The sequence below is a fragment of the Stomoxys calcitrans genome, chromosome 1 (assembly GCF_963082655.1).
Source record: "Stomoxys calcitrans chromosome 1, idStoCalc2.1, whole genome shotgun sequence".
In the NCBI taxonomy this organism is placed as follows: domain Eukaryota; kingdom Metazoa; phylum Arthropoda; class Insecta; order Diptera; family Muscidae; genus Stomoxys; species Stomoxys calcitrans.
This window is the reverse complement of record NC_081552.1, coordinates 77,725,123-77,746,546: the sequence shown is the minus strand read 5'-3', so window position 1 is coordinate 77,746,546 and position 21,424 is coordinate 77,725,123. Positions and strand designations below refer to the sequence as shown.

At 37.9% G+C, this 21,424-nt stretch overlaps 1 protein-coding gene and 1 long non-coding RNA gene across 6 annotated transcripts in view; both read left to right on the top strand.

Moving 5' to 3' along the window:
* The first annotated feature begins 3,877 nt into the window (after window positions 1-3,877).
* Window positions 3,878-5,287, top strand: LOC106093760 (uncharacterized). 2 transcript variants are annotated; one of them, XR_009396602.1, is made up of 4 exons: window positions 3,878-4,007; window positions 4,067-4,221; window positions 4,894-5,005; window positions 5,076-5,287. It is a non-coding gene; the product is annotated as an uncharacterized LOC106093760 (long non-coding RNA). The 2 variants fall into 2 exon arrangements; XR_009396601.1 differs by having other exon boundaries at window positions 4,067-4,248.
* A 2,318-nt stretch (window positions 5,288-7,605) lies between these two features.
* LOC106093761 (serine/threonine-protein kinase PITSLRE) overlaps window positions 7,606-21,424 on the top strand; it is a 45,246-nt gene continuing 31,427 nt past the window's right edge. For all 4 annotated transcript variants that reach the window (XM_013260905.2, XM_059360044.1, XM_013260904.2 and 1 more), the window contains exon 1: window positions 7,606-8,023. In XM_013260905.2, the coding sequence (XP_013116359.1) occupies window positions 7,968-8,023 (56 nt within the window). In that variant the 5' untranslated portion in view covers window positions 7,606-7,967. The remainder of the gene's footprint in view (window positions 8,024-21,424) is intronic.

The following is a 21,424-nucleotide window of genomic DNA, read 5'->3' as shown; positions in this document are numbered from 1 at the left end:
GCTTGATATTGATAGTTTTTAGGGCCCATACCTCAAACTGGACATATTTGCTGATTTTTGCAATAAGGGGTTTAAATGAAAGGTGTTTGAGATTAGAAAACGAATGTGATATCCAATTCTGAGGCCAATGACAATTTGGGTTCAAATAAGTGATATTTGAAAGTAGAGCACGACGCTGATTTATTTTCATGGCTAAGTGTTTGGGGAACCACCCCGCTCCTAAATCTGACATATTTACCGACCATGTCAAGGTGGGGCTCAAATGAAAGGTATTGGGGAGGAGAGCAGGAAGTTGATACCCACTTTTGGGACCAATTTTCTGGGGTTTTACCCCCTATTTACTGACCATCGCAATATGGGGCTCAAACAAAGGTATTTGGGAGTAGAATACGAATCTGACATCCAAATGTGGGACCATGTATGTATGGGACACCCCCAAAAGAATACACATTTACCGACAATGGCCCTAAGTGTCTCAAATATCAGGTACTGGAGACAAAAAAACGAATTTGATAACCAATTTTTCGGCCAAGTGTTTGGAGACGCCTTATCCCATAAACTTCCCTTAATCCTATGGCAATATGAAGTTTAAATAAATGGTATTTAAGAGCTAAGTGCCTGGGGAACCACCTCACCTCCGAAAACACCACCAAATCGGACATCATGAGAATATCGGGCTCAAATCAAGTCTTATACGAGTGGAGTACATCTAACGTCCAAACTTAAACACTTCGAGCGAATTCATAGACCAAGGTCATAAAGGATTATATAAAGCCATTTATATTGTTGTACTGTTCGTCAGGCGATATATTGGGATGCCTAAAAAGTAATTGCGGATTTTGTAAAAGAAAGTAAATGCATTTTTAATAAAACAAAGATCGAAATAAATGGTAGCCTGATGGTCCAAGGTCAGGGCTATATGGTGGATGCATCAAAAGTTCCCAGCCAAGCTCACTCAGTTTTTGGCGAGTGACCAAAGATGTGTGCGGTCTAGCGTTGTCCGGGTGGAATATGACACCTTTACACGATTGACCAATTCTGGTCGCTTCTCCTTGATGGCTGTATTCAAATTGTCCAATTGTTGACAGTAAACATCAGAATTAATCGTTTGGTTCCTTGGAAGCAGCTCAAAATATACCACACCCTTCCAATCCCACCAAACAGACAGCATAACCTTCTTTTGGTGGATATCAGCCTTTGAAGTGGTTTGAGCTGGTTCACCATGCTTGGACCATGATCGTTTTCGACTAACGTTGTTGTAAACAATCCATTTTTCATCTCCAGTTATGCTTCGTTTTAAAAACGGATCGAATTCATTGCGTTTAAGGTGCATATCACAAGCGTTGATTCGGTTTGTTAAATGAATTTCTTTCAATACATGTGGTACCCATATTAAAATTGACGCCAAACAAACAAATGTAAACAAAAGTTCGCGCACTTTTTTTCTAAAGCAAGCTAAAAGTAACAGCTGATAACTGACAAAAGAAAGAATGCAATTACAGAGTCACAAGCCGTTGAAAAAATTTGTCAACGCCGACTATATTACTAGTATATTACCGACAATTACTTTTTGGGCAACCCAATACTTATTAGTACTTGGTCCAAATCGGATCATATTTCGATATAACTGCTATGGGACGTAAGGTATGCAATTTTCACCGGATTTTCATGATAGGTGGTTTACATATATACCCGAGGTGGTGGGTATCCAAAGTTCGGCCCGGCCGAACTTAACGCCTTTTTACTTTTTTGATTTATTATAATGCTTGCTTTAAAAAAACACAAACCGTTGGAATGATTGCTAGATCGGTATAAAAAGTATGGCGAATTTTTTACTTACTTATGAATTTCCGTTTTGTACACTGAAAGGAAAATCTTCGTGACAGAAATGAAATCTTACATTGTATGAATTAAATTTGTCTAGGATTTTGAGCCAACGTAGGGCTTCATTGCATAAATGACTTAAGTATCATCGAATTTCATTATGATGAAATTAATGAAATATGTTCATTATTGCAAATGAATGAAATCATTTCATTAATGCAATGAAAAAGTTTCATTCTCAAAACCCACCAACTTTGATGGTTTGTGGGTTTTTTATGTTCGTCGTTCAGCGCGAGCATCTTTCTCTTTATTCGTTCTATAGCTTTGCCCACTCGTTTTTTTCTGCCATTCCCTGTACTTATCACTTCTCTACTTAACAATTAATTAATTTTGTGGTTGAGGTGATTTGAACTCATGATATCATGTTTGGTAGTCTTCCACGTATCCTCTAGTCTACCAACATCGCTTTCTGAATGATGAAATAACTCAATAAGCGTTACTAGGCAGCAAATAATTTCTCAGTTAAATTAAATTAAAAAAACGTGTAGAAACTACATTTGAAAAATATAATAAACAAGTAAAAGTGTGCTAAGTTCGGCCGGGCCGAATCTTATATACCCTCCACCATGGATCGCATTTGTCGAGTTCTTTTCCCGGCATCTCTTCTTAGGCAAAAAAAAAGGATATAAGAAAAGATTTGCTCTGCGATTAGAGCGATATTAAGATATGGTCCGGTTTGGACTACAATTAAATTATATTTATGTTGGAGACCTGTGTAAAATGTCAGTCAATTCGAATAAGAATTGCGCTCTTTGTGGGCTCAAGAAGTAAAATAGAGAGATGGATTTATATGGGAGCTGTATCGGGCTATAGGCCGATTCAGACCATAATAAACACGTATGTTAATGGCCATGAGAGAATCCGTCGTACAAAATTTCAGGCAAATCGGATAATAATTGCAACCTCTGGAGGCTCAAGAAGTCAAATCCCCTGATCTGTTTATATGACAGCTATATCAGGTTATGGACCGATTTCAACCATACTTGGCACAGTTGTTGGATATCATAACGAAATACTTGGTGCCAAAAATTCATTTCAATCGGATATGAATTGCGCCCTCTAGAGGCTCAAGAAGTCAAGACCCAAGATCGGTTTATATGGCAGCTATATCAGATTATGAACCGATTTGAACCATACTTGGCACAGATGTTGAATATAATAACAAAACACGTCGTGCAAAATTTCATCCTAATGGGATAAGAATTGCGCACTCTAGAGGCTCAAGAAGTCAAGACCCAAGATCGGTTTATATGGCAGCTATATCAGGTTATGGACCGATTTAAACCATACTTGGCACAGTTGTTGGGTATCATAACAAAATACGTCGTGCAAAATTTCATTCCAATCGGATAAGAATTGCGCACTCTAGAGGCTCAAGAAGTCAAGACCCCAGATCGGTTTATATGACAGCTATATCAGGTTATGAACCGATTTGAACCATATTTGGCACAGTTGTTGGATATCATAACAAAACACGTCGTGCAAAATTTCATCCCAATCGGATAAGAATTGCGCACTCTAGAGGCTCAAAAAGTCAAGACCCAAGATCGTTTTATATGGCAGCTATATCAAAACATGGACCGATATGGCCCATTTACAATACCACCCGACCTACACTAATGAGAAGTATTTGTGCAAAATTTCAAGCGGCTAGCTTTACTCCTTCGGAAGTTAGCGTGCTTCCGACAGACAGACGGACGGACATGGCTAGATCGACATAAAATGTCGCGACGATCAAGAATATATATACTTTATGGGGTCTCAGACGAATATTTCGAGTAGTTACAAACAGAATGACGATATTAGTATACCCCCATCTTATGGTGGAGGGTATAAAAAACGAACCATTGAAACCAATAAAACACAAATGATGCCGACATGCGACATGCGATGCCACTAAATTTTCTTTTTGCCATAATGAGGAACTATAAACAGAGTACTACTTTTTCACCTATTTTCCTTCAGCTTTTCGCCGAATTTTTTATGAGTTTGACAGCATTCCGCCTGAAAAGCTGAACAGAATACTCAACTTAGCGCTGTGTTTCGAATGGTAGCAAAGATGTAGGGATAGTAAAAATATGACGTTAAGTGTGTTGAATAATTTTTGAGTAGCGCAGGAACTAGTAAGATTTTTGACAGCAGACCAAATTTTTACGTTTCATTGAACAAAGTCCCATTTCAGTAATTGTATATTCATTTGCGTTTTGGTAACCAACTTGCATGTGGCATAACTTAGCCGCCTACATTGTGAGCAGACGTCACTAAATTTAAACGACTTATTTAGCAAAAAATAAGTAAAATTATTGTTTATTATCATTGGCAACGGGATTGTTAAAGGTAGTTATTTAACAATAATGGACAAAGGTACAGTATTGTGTTTGTAGTTTATTGAAATGATGGCGCCACCGTTTAGTGATTTTTCTCATGACATAATTACCAGGTAGTGTAGCGTAAACAGCTTAGTAAAATTTTTTCTCGCGAAGTGTACTTCTGTCAACGAGTTTTGGTTGTATGTGTGTGTATTACAGTTAAGAACCATACACACAAACAACGGAGAATGGCACCAACTAATATTATACTCAAAATCAGAGTTGCACTCATCACTAATTTTTACAGATAGTGCACTCAATATTTTGTTGTTAGGCAACTGCCAATACCTATAAATGAATTGATCTTGATTTTTCTATAACGACGTCAATAGTTTGTTTATCTAGCAAGAGTTTTTTTTTATATCATTTTCATGTAAACAATAGATAAAAATACAAACAAATTTGCATTTAAAATAACATTACTTATCTTACTCGCCGTGTTTTCCTCTTTTTCAAAGCAAGATCTTATATATCTCCGTATTGCAACATTCGCATTTGCAGTATTTGAAAAATATTCATTACGGAAATAATTATTATTTTCTGGCTTTTTCTTATATAATTATGTGGCGCGCATATGATGAAATTTTTTTTTAACCAATGTAAAAATTAACCCCTTCGTCATTTTTACATCTCACCATAGGAGATTGCAATCATTCGACACACGCTCTAAGTGTTTCTTAGTGTTAGTGATCTTGCTCACATGTACTTACTCGGGGTGGAAAACAATTTGTTATTTGTGGATGCATAAATAAGTAAGAATTTGTATATAATTATATATAAATAAATATACTTCTAAAATAAATAAGAAATGTTTCTTTCAAGCAAGCTATTGTAATATATCTGTACGAAGTAATAACGATTGTGCAAGCTAGTGTTTTGTTTTTGGTCTTGCAATTACAACAACATCATTCTGAAACAAGTGGGAGATGCTGGCAAAGGCTTTTGGAAAGTTGTGCTTATTTTACTTATACCAATGAAAATACTACAAAATTTAAATATTGTTTCAAATAAAAGCTGCATTCGTTTCTTTTTAATTAGTTTTGTGTTTCATTATTGGGTTGCCCAAAAAGTAATTGCGGATTTTTCATAAAGTCGGCGTTGACAAAATTTTTCACAGCTTGTGACTCTGTAATTGCATTCTTTCTTCTGTCAGTTATCGGCTGTTACTTTTAGCTTGCTTTAGAAAAAATGTTTAAAAAAAGTATATTTGATTAAAGTTCATTCTAAGCTTTATTAAAAATGCATTTACTTTCTTTTAAAAAATCCGCAATTACTTTTTGGGCAACCCAATATTTATAAATTTCGAAGGGGTGGGTTTTGGTTGAAATTATAACAACATATATGAATTTGAGAACGATCCACACACTCATATTTGTGTATTATGCACTTAAGCAGCTGATGAATTGATTGGTGCCATATTAATGTTTTTATGTAAATGGCAACAATTTGGCCAAAGAAATCCAGAAAAATCAAATGTAAATCAGCAAATCGCAAAAAAAATCAGCAAAATCGGATGAAAAACAGAGTTTTTATGGGCATAAGACCCTTTATCGGAAAATCGGTCTATATAGCAGTTATATGCAAATATGTTCCGTTCTGGCCGTTCAAGGACGTGCATCAAAGAGACGTATCTGTGCCAAATTTCAGCTTAATATCTCAATTTTTGAACGCTATAGAGTGATTACATCAGACGGCCGGACAGACACACGGACATCGCTAAATCGTCTTAGAATTTTACGACGACCAGAAATATATAGATACTTTGTAGGGTAGGAAATTGATATTTCGATATGTTGCAAACGGAATGAGTAAATGAATATACCCCCTATCGTACGGTGGTGGGTATAAAAAGTAAACGCGCGAAAAATATAGTAATAAGCGAATGTAGTACCAACCATGACATTAACAGGTAGTGTACCGTAAACAACTGAGTACAATTTTTTCTCGCGAAGTGCAGTATTTATCAATGAGTTTTGGTTGTGTGTGTTTGTATTATAGTTGAGAACCATGACCAACAAACAACGAAAAATGGCGCGAACTGGTAACATACTCAAAATCAAAGTTGCACCTATCACTGATTTTGACAGATAGTACACTCAATATTCTGTTGTTGGGCAACTGCCACTACCTGTAAAGGAATATATCTTGGTACCAACTTTGAATCTCGAAAAGGCATAAATTCGGATTTAGTGACCATTGTAAATGTACTTTGAAACACAGCAATAGTACAGGCATTTATATCATGTTTACACTTATTGCCAGGATGCACTTATAAGGTGAGGTCATGCGAACAGCTGAGTACAATTTTTTTATTTTTGTTTTGATTTTGCAGTAAATCTTAATGTCAAAGGCTTGATAACACAGCTGTGATTTTTATTATAATATTAAAAATAAGTTATATTTGATCAGATATTCCACACATACGCAACAAAGCAGTGTTATAATGATAAAACTACAAATATAAAACACATTTGAAGAAGATAAGTTGTAAAACAAAGGTTATTTCTAAAACTGCTTTGACGTTTCAATTTACGGCATTTGCCACTAGTATGTTATTTTTGTATGACATAACCTAAAATGTGAGCAAAAGTTTTTTATGTCTACAAATTATTTAAGTTATTATACAATTTAATTTTGGGTTGCTTTCATTGAACTTAAAACAAAAGCGGCAGATTTCTTTATGTTTTTGTCAGAAGGAATAGAGCACCCCTTAAATCGAAAAAAATAGCAGTGCTATTTTGAAAAGTGTTATTCATGTATTATTTTTATTCGTATCGCACTATGTGTGCAACTTTAACAATAGCAAAAATTTGACATGTCATGCAACAAGAACATGAATCGTGATGGCACCTTAAGCTGGGTATGCACCTCTTGCGAAATTTTCGGTTGAAGCCAAGACATTTATCCCGCCATTGAAAAATAGTTGTGTATAATAATTTTGTATATATAATTTTGGCCGAATTTTAATCATTTTTGGCTAATAAAGATGTACTTTAATATTTTGATGTGCTTTAATATTTTCGTATATTTTTATTCGTGGTTGCAAGGAAAAATTCACCAATGCCCATTATGTCACCCAGTTACCCAAAAAAATTTCGTTTGAGCTGCGTACCAGCAAACGAAATTTTCGGTAACGTTACCGGTAACGAAAATTTCGTTTAGGATATGTTCATTAATTTTTTATGGCAACGAAAATTTCGCCAGAGATGCATACTGCGCCTTTAAGGAAAATCTGTTATCAAACGTACACACGATGAATAACCATTTAATATGCCATATAAACTCGCCATTATATTTTGAAGCTCAATATACTGGTTACTTTATTTTAGGTTTCTTTTACTGGCTACCATTTCTTTGTTGTTGGACGAGGTACTCATTTTAAAACGTTTATCGAAAAACGCAGTGACAGAATACTAAAAAACTAGAGAATTAGCTGAAAAATTAAAAATAAGTTCTATACTGTAGTTAAATGCAGTATATGATAGATTGCTAGTTATATCATAAGCAGTCAATGGTGGATTGAACGATTCGCTATTAAAATAACCAAAGAGATATATTTGATGCTAGTGGCTTGGCTGAAGGTCGTGGACGCTGCAGAAGCACCCCCTCAATTACTTTAATAGTTCTTCCTGCGAATTTCATCAAACGTACAATTTTGGAATAAGTTGAGGAAAACTCCCAATATCCTTATCTGAATACGCAAAAAAGGAAACAATGTCGGGCAGCGAGGATGGCCAATTACGTAGTCCTATGGATGTCCATATGTTAAGGTGAGTGCTCCCTAACCCCATCTTCCGTTGATATGTCAAAAAATTTTCTATATAATGCATATATTCATATTTATATATATATATATATATATGCTTATATACGCGTTTGTATGTATGAATATGGTAAATTGGTATGTGTTGCTTAAGCGAAAGAATGAATGAACATCGCACAAAAAAAACACATTGTCCTCACACAACACGTATATTCGTTCTTGTTGTCTTTTGTGCAGATACAGAAGAAATTTGCAATGAAGAAAATCAGAAAGAAAAAAATTTATATGCAACAATTTGGTTATCTTTTTTTGTTATGTTTTTGAATATTGTTTTTGGTCTTTCCTAATAGAAGCAATTCTTAGCCGAATGAATGAAATGTTATTTTGCTTTTTTTTTTTAATGAAACTTGTGTATTAGAACGTCTTCCACTGTTGTTGTTTTGTGTGCCGTCCGGAAAGTATGAAAAGTTTTCTTCTCTAGTTTGTCACAAATTCTCATATATTACGCGATTTAAAGAATTTCCTGGAATTTGTGCATCTAGGCTGGTACTACATTCCTTTTCACGATATTTTTCGCTCATTGGATTACTTTTTTTTTTAGATAATTGGTTTTATATAAATATGCTCAAGGATGCAAATTGCTGTTAGAAAATACCCACAGTAAAAATTTGGAACTTATCAATAGCCAAACACTCAAGCTCTCTCCTGTTGGCAAATAATGTGCGCGAAAACAATTAGCGTCATCGGGATAATTGAGAAAACAAATCATTTAGGTAAAAGAAAAACAATTCAGTTGGTTTGGATTGTCATATTCTTGTGATGATAAGAACGAATAAACAAAGCAAAATTGAAAGTTGGCTGCGACTAACCGATACTCCATGAGGGATGTTACAAAATGTGACACGAAACGATTTCAATAAGTAAACAGTAAAAATATATGCTGTCGGCCCAACACCGTAAGCACCACGCAGCTTAGAGCTTTTAGCTCCGATCTGTGTGGTGTTCATCGTTACTATGAGAATCTCAGCTAAAAGCTGCCGGGCGCGTCCACATGCGAATAGTGGAATGGAATAAGCGGTCTTGAAGGGGAGTCTGTGAGCGGCCAGGCGGCACAGGCTCTAGCTTAAATATTGAGGCCTAAGATGCTCGCCTATAGAAGCTTCACATACAAATATATGGCTGCAACAACAACACCGTCGGCTCTATAAAGTAAAAATATTCTTGATCGTCTTAAAAACCAAAGAAGATTTAGCAAAGTCCGTATGCCTATCGGCAGCATAAGCGCAAAAAGGCCTCTGCGTGGAGATCTTAACATCCACCAGAAATCATCAGCTGATTTTATAGAAGAAAACACAGGTTAACGATGAATTGCCCGGTGGCAGAGATAAATTGGAAAAAATCTGCAGAAATTATTGAAATCAGGCTCTGTTTCAATGTCACATTTGATTCAGAACTAAGAAATGTTGAAAGAATATTCGGGATCTTTTCCAAAGAATGACAAAGTCAGTATGCAAATTTTCCCATGCAAATTCCATTTAGAAACAGCGAGAATACTTCTCTCAAATCAATGACACCACTCAGTAGATAAGTTTTCATGGTTAATTATTTAACACAAGTGTCGCCAGCACTAGGAGGAGATAACCACCGCTTAAAGTTTTTTGATGTTTTCGCCAGAATTTGAACCTCTGAGCTATGGTGGCCCCCAACTTTATTATAAATGGGTCGAACAAGATGATTTACTATCCGCAACCTATAGACGCGTCAAGTATCTCGCAGCTAAGCTTCTCGTATTAACAATGAACTCCACACAGATCGGAGCTCAAAGTTTCAGCCTGTGTGGTTAACCCGCGACGGGATATATTGAAATAGTTGTTGTTGTTGTACCCACAATTTCATGTGGAGGTTGCAATCCTCGTCAAGCTCCTGTAGATGAGTAAGCTCGTTCCGGTCCAAAGGACCAATCGCCGTTGGAACGGTCGAAGTCGAAGGCTAGATTCCGCAGCCCTGCATGGTACTAAATACGATTCAAATCGGATTGTATCGATTTATTTTCCATTAAATCATCCGAATGAAATCCTTAAGCTTATAAATTATCTCTTTTTTTATTTTTGGAAATTGATATAAATACATCTTTTTTTGTTAATATTGCTAAAGCGACTTATTTGAAATTTTATTTGTTTTTAATATTCATGTGGCTGGGGAGCTCTTCAATTATTACATTAATTAAGTTTTAATTGATTACCAAAATCTGAAATTTAGTTTTTTCTAATTGAGCATAGTTCCGCAATACATGCATAATAATAGGCCTAGGCATCAGATTTCAATAAAGATAAAATAATTAAAAAATTCAGAGAAAAAAGGTTAGCGGCACCAATTTAATTTCTTACTCCAGTGCATGATTTGAAGTAGGCACAATGCATTTTTTGAAACCAGGCGTAATGAAAATTTCGATTAACAGTTTTCGCCAAATTCGCAATATTAAAAATGTAGTGGACCGTCTGTCTTCGACAACCATAATGCCGTTTTATGAAAATGTCGACTTCGCCTTCACCAACCAGAACAAGGGTGATTGCAGTAAAAAGGGCACGTAGGCTAGCCTTTTAATGGCAAAATAAATTTGGTGTCAGTCCGTTAATTGGAATGTTGCAGCCGCAGATTAGCGAAGTGGGGACAGTCATTGTTCAGACCCGACTACATTTGGGGTTTGGGCCCTTAAATCACTACCATAGAGCCATGGAAAAGAAACCAATCCACTTTTTTGTATCGATTGATTATAAATATTTTGTACCAAAATATTATTTTAATTAACATTTGATATTGTGAAATTCAACCACTTATTTCAAGTACCCACCCACAACACATGCTGGATGAACACGCCAACTCCATGTGGATCACTTTTTGAAAATACTTTCCCTTAAGTACTCATATAATTACGCGAGTATTTCAGAAGCCAGTCGTTGTTGTTGTTGTTTTAGCAGTGTGTTATACACTGAGGCGGCAGCCTTTGCCGATGAAGAACTCCATCGGGTCAATCCGGTACGTACAACCGGCTGCCAAGGGATTGCAAGTCGTTTGTTCCGAACAACAGATTTTTATAAACGTTTTTACTTTATATGGAAATTGAACCCCAATAAGAGTAATCTCGGAAGATTTGTTCATTTCAGATTATTGTAAGGCTCATTTGTGTTCAAACGATCTAGATATATGGCTGAAATAATTTAACAATTTGATATTCGTCGAAATCATATAAAATATCGAAACCATGAAAAATTATGCAGAAAGAAGTCAAATTTGAAGAATTGGTTCATGTAAGTGATCGAATAATCACGTAAACCTATGTATTATCGCATCCGTTAACGAACGAATTTTTGTTAGAAGTTCCGTAAATACTGTAAATACCAATTGGGAGATAGTTTACGAACGTAATAAGTACAGCAAGCAAGTTATTGCAAGTAACAAAATTATAAAAAAAAACGTTTTATGTAAAAAAAGAAATAAACATTTTGTGTTTTACGTCGCCTCTATCACAGCCAACGGTGCTTCTCCAATGTTTGCGCGTTTTCTTGAGCAGGCACAAGTAGAAAAACAGCAAAATATAGCATTGAATAAAGTAAGAAGCTTTTCGTTAAAAAATATATGACGCATTAAATTTAGAATACAAAATTTTTTGCTTTGGTCGTGTTTGTAGACAACTTGCTTTGGCAATTTGTCTTATACACAAATTTAATTGTTGTCCAAATTAATGGACCAAATAAGAGAATATATTATATTTATTTGTTTATTTTACAAAATCTTTTTAATAATTTCTTCAAAATATACGAAAACTAGTTGTTTACGTAGGTATGTTGCTGCGGGTAAAAACTCGCACATTTCTATTCGAAGTCTAAATAGAATTAATCGATAACGGATGATAATAAGTCGATTACGGATGTGGGAATTATGCCCCCAGCATTTATTGTGGTCACTGATGGGACTAATATACAGTTATGTGCGAGAAAATAGGTACAGCGGCTAGAAAGACAGTGAATAAAAATCAATTATTTGTTTGTAAAAATGTTAAAACAAAAGAATAGGTAAATTTTTTATTTTAATTTAAGTTCTTCTACACTAAACCTAGACCGATGTAGGCAGATAGAGGCATTGTAAGCCTGTAACTAGAAAAAATATGCAAAAGTAACTAAACTTGGGAAATTACTATCGGAATGTGGCTGAATTTCTTACGATTTTAAAGTTCGGATGGAAAATGCTGTGAAATGAATACCCAAATCAGAAACTTAGGTCCAGGAACCGAAAATTGTGATGCGAAACATAGAACGATCCGAAAAATCTGTTTACATCGTCTTAACAAAAAAAAAACTTTGTAAAATATTGAAGTTGTTACTACTAGAAAGTGGCACAAGGTACGCCGCAGGGGGGCATTCTATCGTCACTCTTATGGGTAACAACATCGAAATGGATAGTCCACTGGCTCTACTGGAGCGTGATTAGACCAGTACGTATTTACACCTCAGTAGTTTGGCATCGGCGGAGCGGTGAGGACCACGCCCACTAGGCCACTGGAGATATCCCACCCATTGACATACTGATTAAGTGTGAGGCAGCCACTGCGGCCAAGAGTCTTAAGGCTGTGGGAGGATGGATTGGGAGCAGCTCATACCATCGCGGTATAACCGAGGCGGCGATAGGAAACCTGGAAGGAAGGGAAGAGGTTTTCGATCGGATACCTGAGATGAACCTTCAGGTCGAGTGTGAGGCACTGCTGCCAGCGGCACAGTCTTATTTATTTTATAATTTTATAATTATACTTATAACTAAATTATAAATATGCATTTGGAACAATCCGCGTAAAAGAAAGCGAAGCCGTCCAATTTCCTTTGGATTGTCTCTAATTCGAGTTTATAAATTTCATTCATGACATGTTCCCTATGATACCTTCTAAGTGAAGTATCGACCAGAGTCGGATTAAATTTAAAATTTTGGTTGGAATTTCTTCATTGAGTTTCTGTTGCATGAAATGTTCCATTCATCGCATATGGAGACTATGCGGTTAAGAACTGAATCAGTTGTACTAAAAATCCTTGAGTTCTTTACCTTATTCAAAAGCTGTGGTATAGGGGACCCATCTTTAAAAAGAGTTGTTTTGAATAACTTACAAGTATAAAAATATCTATAATTTTCTATGGTGGACAAACTGGCCTCAAAGAGCATATTGAAATTCTTGTAGTTCGATGTGCACCATGGCACATCCTTGATTTAAAGATCGATCTCATTTTGTTTATATTCTTTTTGGATGTAGTGCCATAGAGATAAATACCATAGACAATTTTTGATATCATCAGTGGGGTTATTAAGGATACTATGGATGTAGTGCTGCAGCTCAATTTTTTGATGGACAGACATTTTAGAACATTTAATTGTTTTTAAAATAAATTGTTGTTGTTGTTGCAGCAGTGTGTTATACACTGAGGCGGCAGCCCTTACCGATGGATAACTCCCTCGGATCAATCCGGTACGTACAACCGGCTGCCATGGGATTGTTAATTGCTCTATGTGAGCGTTCCAATTATACCTTTTACTAAAGATGATTCCAAGAGTTTTCAGATTGTCAACTGACTGTATTTAAAAATTGTTTGATTTAAGCATAGGCGCACAATTATTCTTTCGACATATATGTAGATGGCGGCATTTCCGGACAGTTCAGCTCCCGAAACGCTCCACCAAGCTTCTATCGATGACCAAAGAATCCATTATGACATCATGTTTATCATTTTTCCCTAGTTTTTTCATTATAATGAAATCATCGGCATATGCGATAAAATCTAGATCTTTATGTAACTGTACCGTCTGGGAGATCCTTGCGGAATCCCATTTTCCAGCCTAGCTGGCCCCGAATAAGAAGTGTTAACCCTGACTCTAATCTGTCTGTTCAGTTAGTTCCTTTTTTAGTTGTACATCTTGGGTCCTATTTGCCAATTCTCCAGTTGGTTAAGCTCTAGCAAAATCGAGAGATACAATGGATAAATGTTTTTTCGTTCTCAGGGATCTCGTTATGCAGTAGTTGTTATAAATAAGTGGATCAGCTATTGACTTTCCTTTCCTAAAGTCAAACTTGTTGCTGTTAAGTAGTTTGTTTGTATTAACAAACCACCACAGACGGTTTGCTATGATCTTATCTAGTATCTTTGAACAACAAGGGTTCAAGGGTCTTATCGCCATTAGGCTTCAAGATAGGAATAATTAGGCTAATTTATAGAATTGTGGTATAAACTTTGAGAAGATGTGGTTATATAGCTTAACTATTCTTGTCTTTGTCATATTAGAAAGGTTCGTATAAGATGATAAATCTTTGATTGCATTTCTGGAGTTTTTTCCTAAAGTTTCCTCAAGGCATTAGGCAATTCAAAGGCAGAAATATAATCCTCGTCAACTGCAGCATTCCTGCAAAGTACCAAATGTTTCGTTCCTTCATAGCCCTCGTTTGTCGCGTCTTGGAAGGTCAGTGAAAAGTTCGAGTCCAGTGATTGGTAAGGCCAGTGTCAATCCCATGGCAGCCAGTTGTACGCACCGGATTGACCCGATAGAACCCTCATCGGCAAGGGCTGCCGCCTCAGTGTACGTGTTCGTCTTTATTCGTCATGGGAGAGGCACATCCGGAGTACCTTCTCCGCACTCTTCTGGTCTGTGCCGGGATTGAAAAGAACCCCGGACTCTGGTTCTGTTCGGTTTGCCAGAACCGCCTCCATCATCGGTCGGTGTCGGTGAGGTGTTACCGGTGCATGGAGTGGGTACATTTCCGATCTTGGTCTGGCCTCACTTCACTACGGGAGTATAGTCACACTGGTTATGTCACAAGGTGCTGTGCGAACATAGCCAGCAGTGGGTCACAAGCGTCGCCGTCGTCGCCTTCTGCGTCCTCGTCGTCGGACTATGTGTCACAACAACAGATCTGCATGCCATCACCGCACACATTTGCCGTGGCTTCAATCAGCCCAGGCCATGTGATAGGACGGTCCTCGTGGCACTGGACCTATCGAAAGTGAAACAGGGAGTTCTCCAAGGAGGGGTGATATCTCCGCCACTGTTTAACCTCTACCTATCCTCCATTCCATCCCCTCCAGACGGCATATAGATCGTATCATATGCGGACGATTTGACGATCATGACATCAGGCTCCCCACCCATTGTTGAAATCTGCGATGGGCTAACGGTCTACCTCAAAGAATTTGCCTCATATTTTACTGCTAGAAATCTGAAGATATCTGCCACCAAATCTTCAACCGCATTGTTCACTACAAATACTGAGCTGACTGTGATGGTCGATGGAGAAATGATTCCGACCATCAAGTGTCCCAAAATACTTGGCGTCACATTTGACAGATCTTACACATTCTCCCCACATGCCACAGCAATTTGCGGTAGAGTCAAAAGTAGAAACAAGGTCCTCAAGTCACTTGCTGGCAGTACTTGGGGTGCAGACAAAGAAACCTTGTTGACCACGTACAAAACAATTGGCCGGTCTGTGGTAAGTTATGCAGCGTCAGTGTGGTCTCGTCAACTGTGTGACACGCAGAGTAATAATATTAAGATCTGTCAGAATGCCGTTCTCCGAACTGCGACGGGCTGTCACCTCAGTTCTCATGTGGACCACCTCCATTAGGAGACAAGGATCCTACCAGTGCTAAGACATAACTACATGCTGTCTAAGCAATACCTTTTGGGCTGTTATCGCAGAGACCATCCAAATCATCATCTTGCGGATAGATATCCACGTCGCCTGTTTAACTGCCCGGCCACACCCACTCGACTCAGACCCAGATCCCTCTGGACGCACCCCATCTTAGTCGCAGAGGTCCTGGGTCTTGACACTCAACAGAATCAAGCAGACAAAAGATAGAACACAATTAACTGCTACAACAACAATCAGTGACTGCAGAAAGCGTTTGCGATATCGGACTTATGCGTTATTGTTGAATCATCGTCCTGTATGATGCAATGAATGCCTATTTTGGGATTAATTCCACAAAATCTCCCAATGTTAGTCCAAACCTTTCCGGATGGGGTGTTGTCGTCAATCTTCTCGATTGATGCCTTGTTGGAAAATTTTAGAGTCCTCTTGTATAGCGCATTTACTTTCCGATGGTAAATGAGGTTTTTGTTCGTACTATTTCTCTTGAATTTATTAAAAAGATTCTTCAGGTCAGCTAGTTCCATATTCCACCATGGAACAACTGGTCTGCTCCTAAGAAGTGGATATCTCGGAATAGCTTGGTTTGCCGACTGCATTATAATCGTCTGTACATTCGCTGCCTTCTTACTGATATAATGGCTAAAGGGGCTTTTCGCGCAATATTTCATGGATATGTCTTTGAATTGGAACCAATTGGCCTTATTAATTATAAATTGGGACTTATAGTGCATGTTTATCTCCATTCTATTTTCAAAGAAAAGTGATGTCAAAATCGGATAATGCATGTTTATCTCCATTCTATTTTCAAAGAAAAGTGATGTCAAAATCGGTTTATGATTACTGCATAAAGGTCTGTGTCTATTACCCAATTTGAATGAATAGCTAATGAAGGTGAAGCAATAATCAAATCAATATTCGTGAAGGTCCGATGAGTAGAAAAGTGGGTTGGACAGCCATCGTTTAGAACGATGAGGTTTGACTGAGTAATAAATTTGTAAAGTCTTCTCTTTAACATTATTTGTCTTAGAGTCCCACAGGAAATGCCCACAGTTCATATCACCTGTTATTAAAAGAGGAGGGTATGAAGATTGGAAAATTTGTTCATGATCCGCAAGGGAGTATGTGCTAGCTGGGTTAATATAGATCGAAAAATTAGTTTCATTAGAATCAAAGTTGTCGAAAGATGTGATATATGTGTGTTGTATAGAATTGTGTATTAACAAAGCTGAATTTTTGGATTTGCATAAGGAAAAATTAATTGGAATGGGTGTGGGTTGAGCCGTATAAAAATGAGTTTCCGACAAAGACACTGTAGCTGGATTGGATTTTTTGATGAGTGTTTGGAGTTCGCAATAATTATTGTTGTAACCTTTCATATTCCATTGGAGTTCTTTAAGAGTCATAATAAGATGACATAGATAAATTTGATTTGTAAATTTGATTTGTAAATAATAAAACTACAAAATATATAATCGAAATTAATAGTAACGTGAGAATATTATCATAATAAAAACCATATAAAACCTTTACATCTCCTCCTCCTCCTTTACATTACATGTAGGTGTTGTAAAGGGTGATTTTTTTGAGGTTAGGATTTTCATGCATTAGTATTTGACAGATCACGTGGGATTTCAGACATGGTGTCAAAGAGAAAGATGCTCAGTATGCTTTGACATTTCATCATGAATAGACTTACTAACGAGCAACGCTTGCAAATCATTGAATTTTATTACCAAAATCAGTGTTCGGTTCGAAATGTGTTCAAATTTTGACAAATTTTGTTCAGCGATGAGGCTCATTTCTGGTTGAATGGCTACGTAAATAAGCAAAATTGCCGCATTTGGAGTGAAGAGCAACCAGAAGCCGTTCAAGAACTGCCCATGCATCCCGAAAAATGCGCTGGTGGAATCATTGGACCGTATTTTTTCAAAGATGCTGTTGGACGCAACGTTACGGTGAATGAACACATTTCGAACCGAACACTGATTTTGGTAATAAAATTCAATGATTTGCAAGCGTTGCTCGTTAGTAAGTCTATTCATGATGAAATGTCAAAGCATACTGAGCATCTTTCTCTTTGACACCATGTCTGAAATCCCACGTGATCTGTCAAATACTAATGCATGAAAATCCTAACCTCAAAAAAAAACACCTTTATAAGAGAGACATAATAAATAGGAGCTTTTAATTTTGGTATAGATTACACTAGGGAGAGAAAGATAATAAGTAAAATATGAGTAAGACTGCTCGAAAAACAAGACTCTCAGCAAACGTTTTATATAACATCCATGCGTAGAGCGCAAAGATCAGTTTCATAAATTATTTTACGGTGATACATTTAATGATTTCACCGGTGTTCCGCTAAAGAGAAGGGTTGTTTTTGTTTTAATCATCTGAGTCATAAGTTGCATTGTTGTTTGTTTTGCAGTGCTTATTTGCGTCGTTAGTTGTAGCATTTTTAAACTCTTTTAATGTTCTTTTTGAGGTGTTTTTGGGGAGTATCTGTACTCTTTTCTCATTTGTTTTGTTGGAGAAAGTTGGATGGTTTGAGATTGACGTTTCTTTTGTAACGTTAGTTTCATTTACTTTACTTCTTGTTTCTTTCTTGTGCTTTTTGGTTTTTTGGTTGGTTTGTACAGCTGGGCCTGTCATCAGAAAAGTCAATCCCAATGGCAGCCGGTTGTATGTACCGGATTGACCCGATGAATTCCTTCATCGGCAAGGGCTGCCGCCTCAGTGTACCACACACTGCTACTACAACATCAACATCAGAAGAGTCATACGGAGAGAAATTTCTTGATATTGTTGAGCATGCTGAATCAGAGTGACGTTGTTTGTAAATTGTATTGTGACCTTGTTCAAATTTTTAATTGATTGGATTTCCTTTTGTTTTAAGAAAATCGGGCAAGTTTTGCATTTTCGGGGGTTTTGACATAATTCCTCGTCGGAAATGTGCTCCAATTCACCACAGGTGAATGGTTTTTGCAATATTTAGACGTGTGACCATAGCGTTGACAATAACGGCAACGCTGGGTAATGGAATGTATGGTCGTATTTTTATTATTTCGTAGCCAATTTTAAAGTGTCTGGGATAGTAGTTGATGCGAAAGTTATAACAACGAGACCAGTCTCAATCAGTTCTTCGTCGATTTTCTTTAATACTTTCTTAACTTGGATTATGTTTTGTTGCTTCAATTCTCTTTCTCTGGGATGTCACGTAGACTGTTACTGTAGATAACACCTTTGACATATTTAAGAGAACTGTGCTCAGTTACCTTAGCTTTTATTAGAGGCGATAATAACATGAGTTTTATAAGTTTGATTGCCTTGGTAGGGTTTATGTTTTGAGTAGTAAATTACCACTTCTCAACTTTTGGCGCATGTCTAATTCACCGCAAACACTCAATCCCATGGCAGCCGGTTGTACGCACCGGATTGACCCGATGGATCCCTCATCGGCAAGGGCTGCCGCCTCAGTGTACGTGTTCGTCTTTTTTCGTCATGGGAGAGGCACATCCCGGAGTGCCTTCTCCGCACGCTTCTGGTCCGTGCCGGGATTGAAAAGAACCCCGGATCCTGGTTCTGTTCGGTTTGCCAGAACCGCCTTCATCATCGGTTTGTGTCTATGAGGTGTAACCGGTGCATGGAGTGGGTACATTTCCGTTCTTACTCTGGCCTATCTTCACTACGGGAGTAATAGTCATACCGGCTATGTCGCAAGGTGCTGTGCGAACATAGCCAGCAGTGGGTCACAATCGTCGCCGTCGTCGTCGGTCTATGTGACCCCCCGCAGAAACCATCCAAATCATCATCTTGTGGATAGATACCCACCGCCCAGAAGCCTTAAGGTAGATCTACACGATCTAGAGCGTGAGGTTCAGCGCTACAAGAGAGAACCTCTAGATCAAGCGGCATATAAAGCGGGTCTGAACAATATCATGCAGACACGGTAGCAGATGCGGTAATTGGCTACCGGTGAATGTAGTCCTTGGAGAACGACCGCCACCCATTGCACCCGAAGAAATCGACCTCCTCCGGCAAACCAGAGTGGTTCTGGCTCATTTACGTTCCGGCAGATGCAGCCGCCTCAATTCCCACAGAGCTAGGATTGATGCCGACGTGCAAGATGTATGTCCCGATTGTAACCAGGGACCGCACGCGCGTCACCTGTTTAAACTGCCCGGGCAGACCCACTCGACTCAGACCCAGATCCCTGTGGACGCACCCCATCTTAGTCGCAGAGTTCCTGGGTCTTGACACTCAACAGAATCAAGCAGACGAAAGATAGAACACAATAAACTTCTACAACAACAACAACAACAACCGCAAACACTGTCAATTACTTTTTTTTATAAGAAAGGTAGAAACTCCCTTCAATGTTTCATCACTTTCTGTTCTGGCCCCACAGATAGGATTTTTCATAGTTTATTATTATGAACTTCATATTTTAAGTCAGATGGTTGTTTTTAGTTTTGCGGTTTGCTCATTATTAGTTTTTGGGTATAAAAATTTACAGAATGAGAATGCACACGTTCGCAGTCAAATTGAGACTGAGCGGCAAAGTCTTGGATTGACGGAACTCTAGTATTGGCATCTGGAAGATCATGTAACAGATCATGTTTTAGACTGCCTGACCATAATACGGTCCTGCAGGAGGAGATCCGGATGATTACAGAATGCGTGAAGTGGTGTGGTGCTAACGCGAGGACGTCGGGTGTGAACATTGTTACGGACAGTAAAATTGCCATAAGGTAATAACAACCCGGACGGCAAAGTCACGAACAGTCTTGCAGTGTAAGAAGGAGATTAACGTAAGAAGGAGATTCTCTGACAAAAAAAAAAGGGCAAAATCGGCATCGTTTGGGTGCCGCGCCATAACGGAGTAAGAGGGAATGAAAGGGCAGGCGATTTGGCGGTGAGGGCCAGAGGACTGCCGTCAATAGACTTGGTTAACCCGAAGCCTTTTGGGTCGATGCAGTCCTAGTTAAGGGCGTGAGCGACGAATACGTATGCAACCTTGTGAAACAGCGAAACGGTCGGTAGGACTGCGAAAATCCTATGGGGGGATCCAGATCGTGAGAAGACGAGTCTATTACTGAAAAAGAAGTAAGAAGCAAGCGAGTATACCTATTGGTATCATTACGGGACACATAGGACTACGAGCTCGCTTATGTAAAATCGGTGCGGCAATTGATAGCATGTGTAGGGCATGCGGGGAAGATGATGAGACGTTGGAGGCATTTCCTTTGAAATCGCCAGCTTTCGCATTTAACAGATACCGGCACTTAGGTGGGGACACTATGCCAGGCATGAACCAACTTAGGGGAGTGACATGGAAAACCAATAAGGATTCTGTAAGTAGCACGGATTTCCTAACATAGATTTTCTTTTTCGAGGTTACTTTTTTGTATTTAGAGCGCACCCAAGCCGATTACTGGCTTAGGTGTATGTCCATAGTGGCATGGAGCGGACTAATATCTGCACCCTCTTTTCAACCAAACCAAACCTACTACAATTCTTCAAAAAAAATTAATTTTGAAAGTTTGTGAATGAAAAAGGATGACTATATTGTCAAAATAGATTATTCCATAAAGGTTGATTCGAAATAGTCAAATATGCTATTTTCAGCTGGCTACAAGAGGAAGGGGCAATATTCTTCGATTTGATAATTAAAAATTATTTTTAATAGTTAAATAGGGGATAATACCATGTAATGAAACT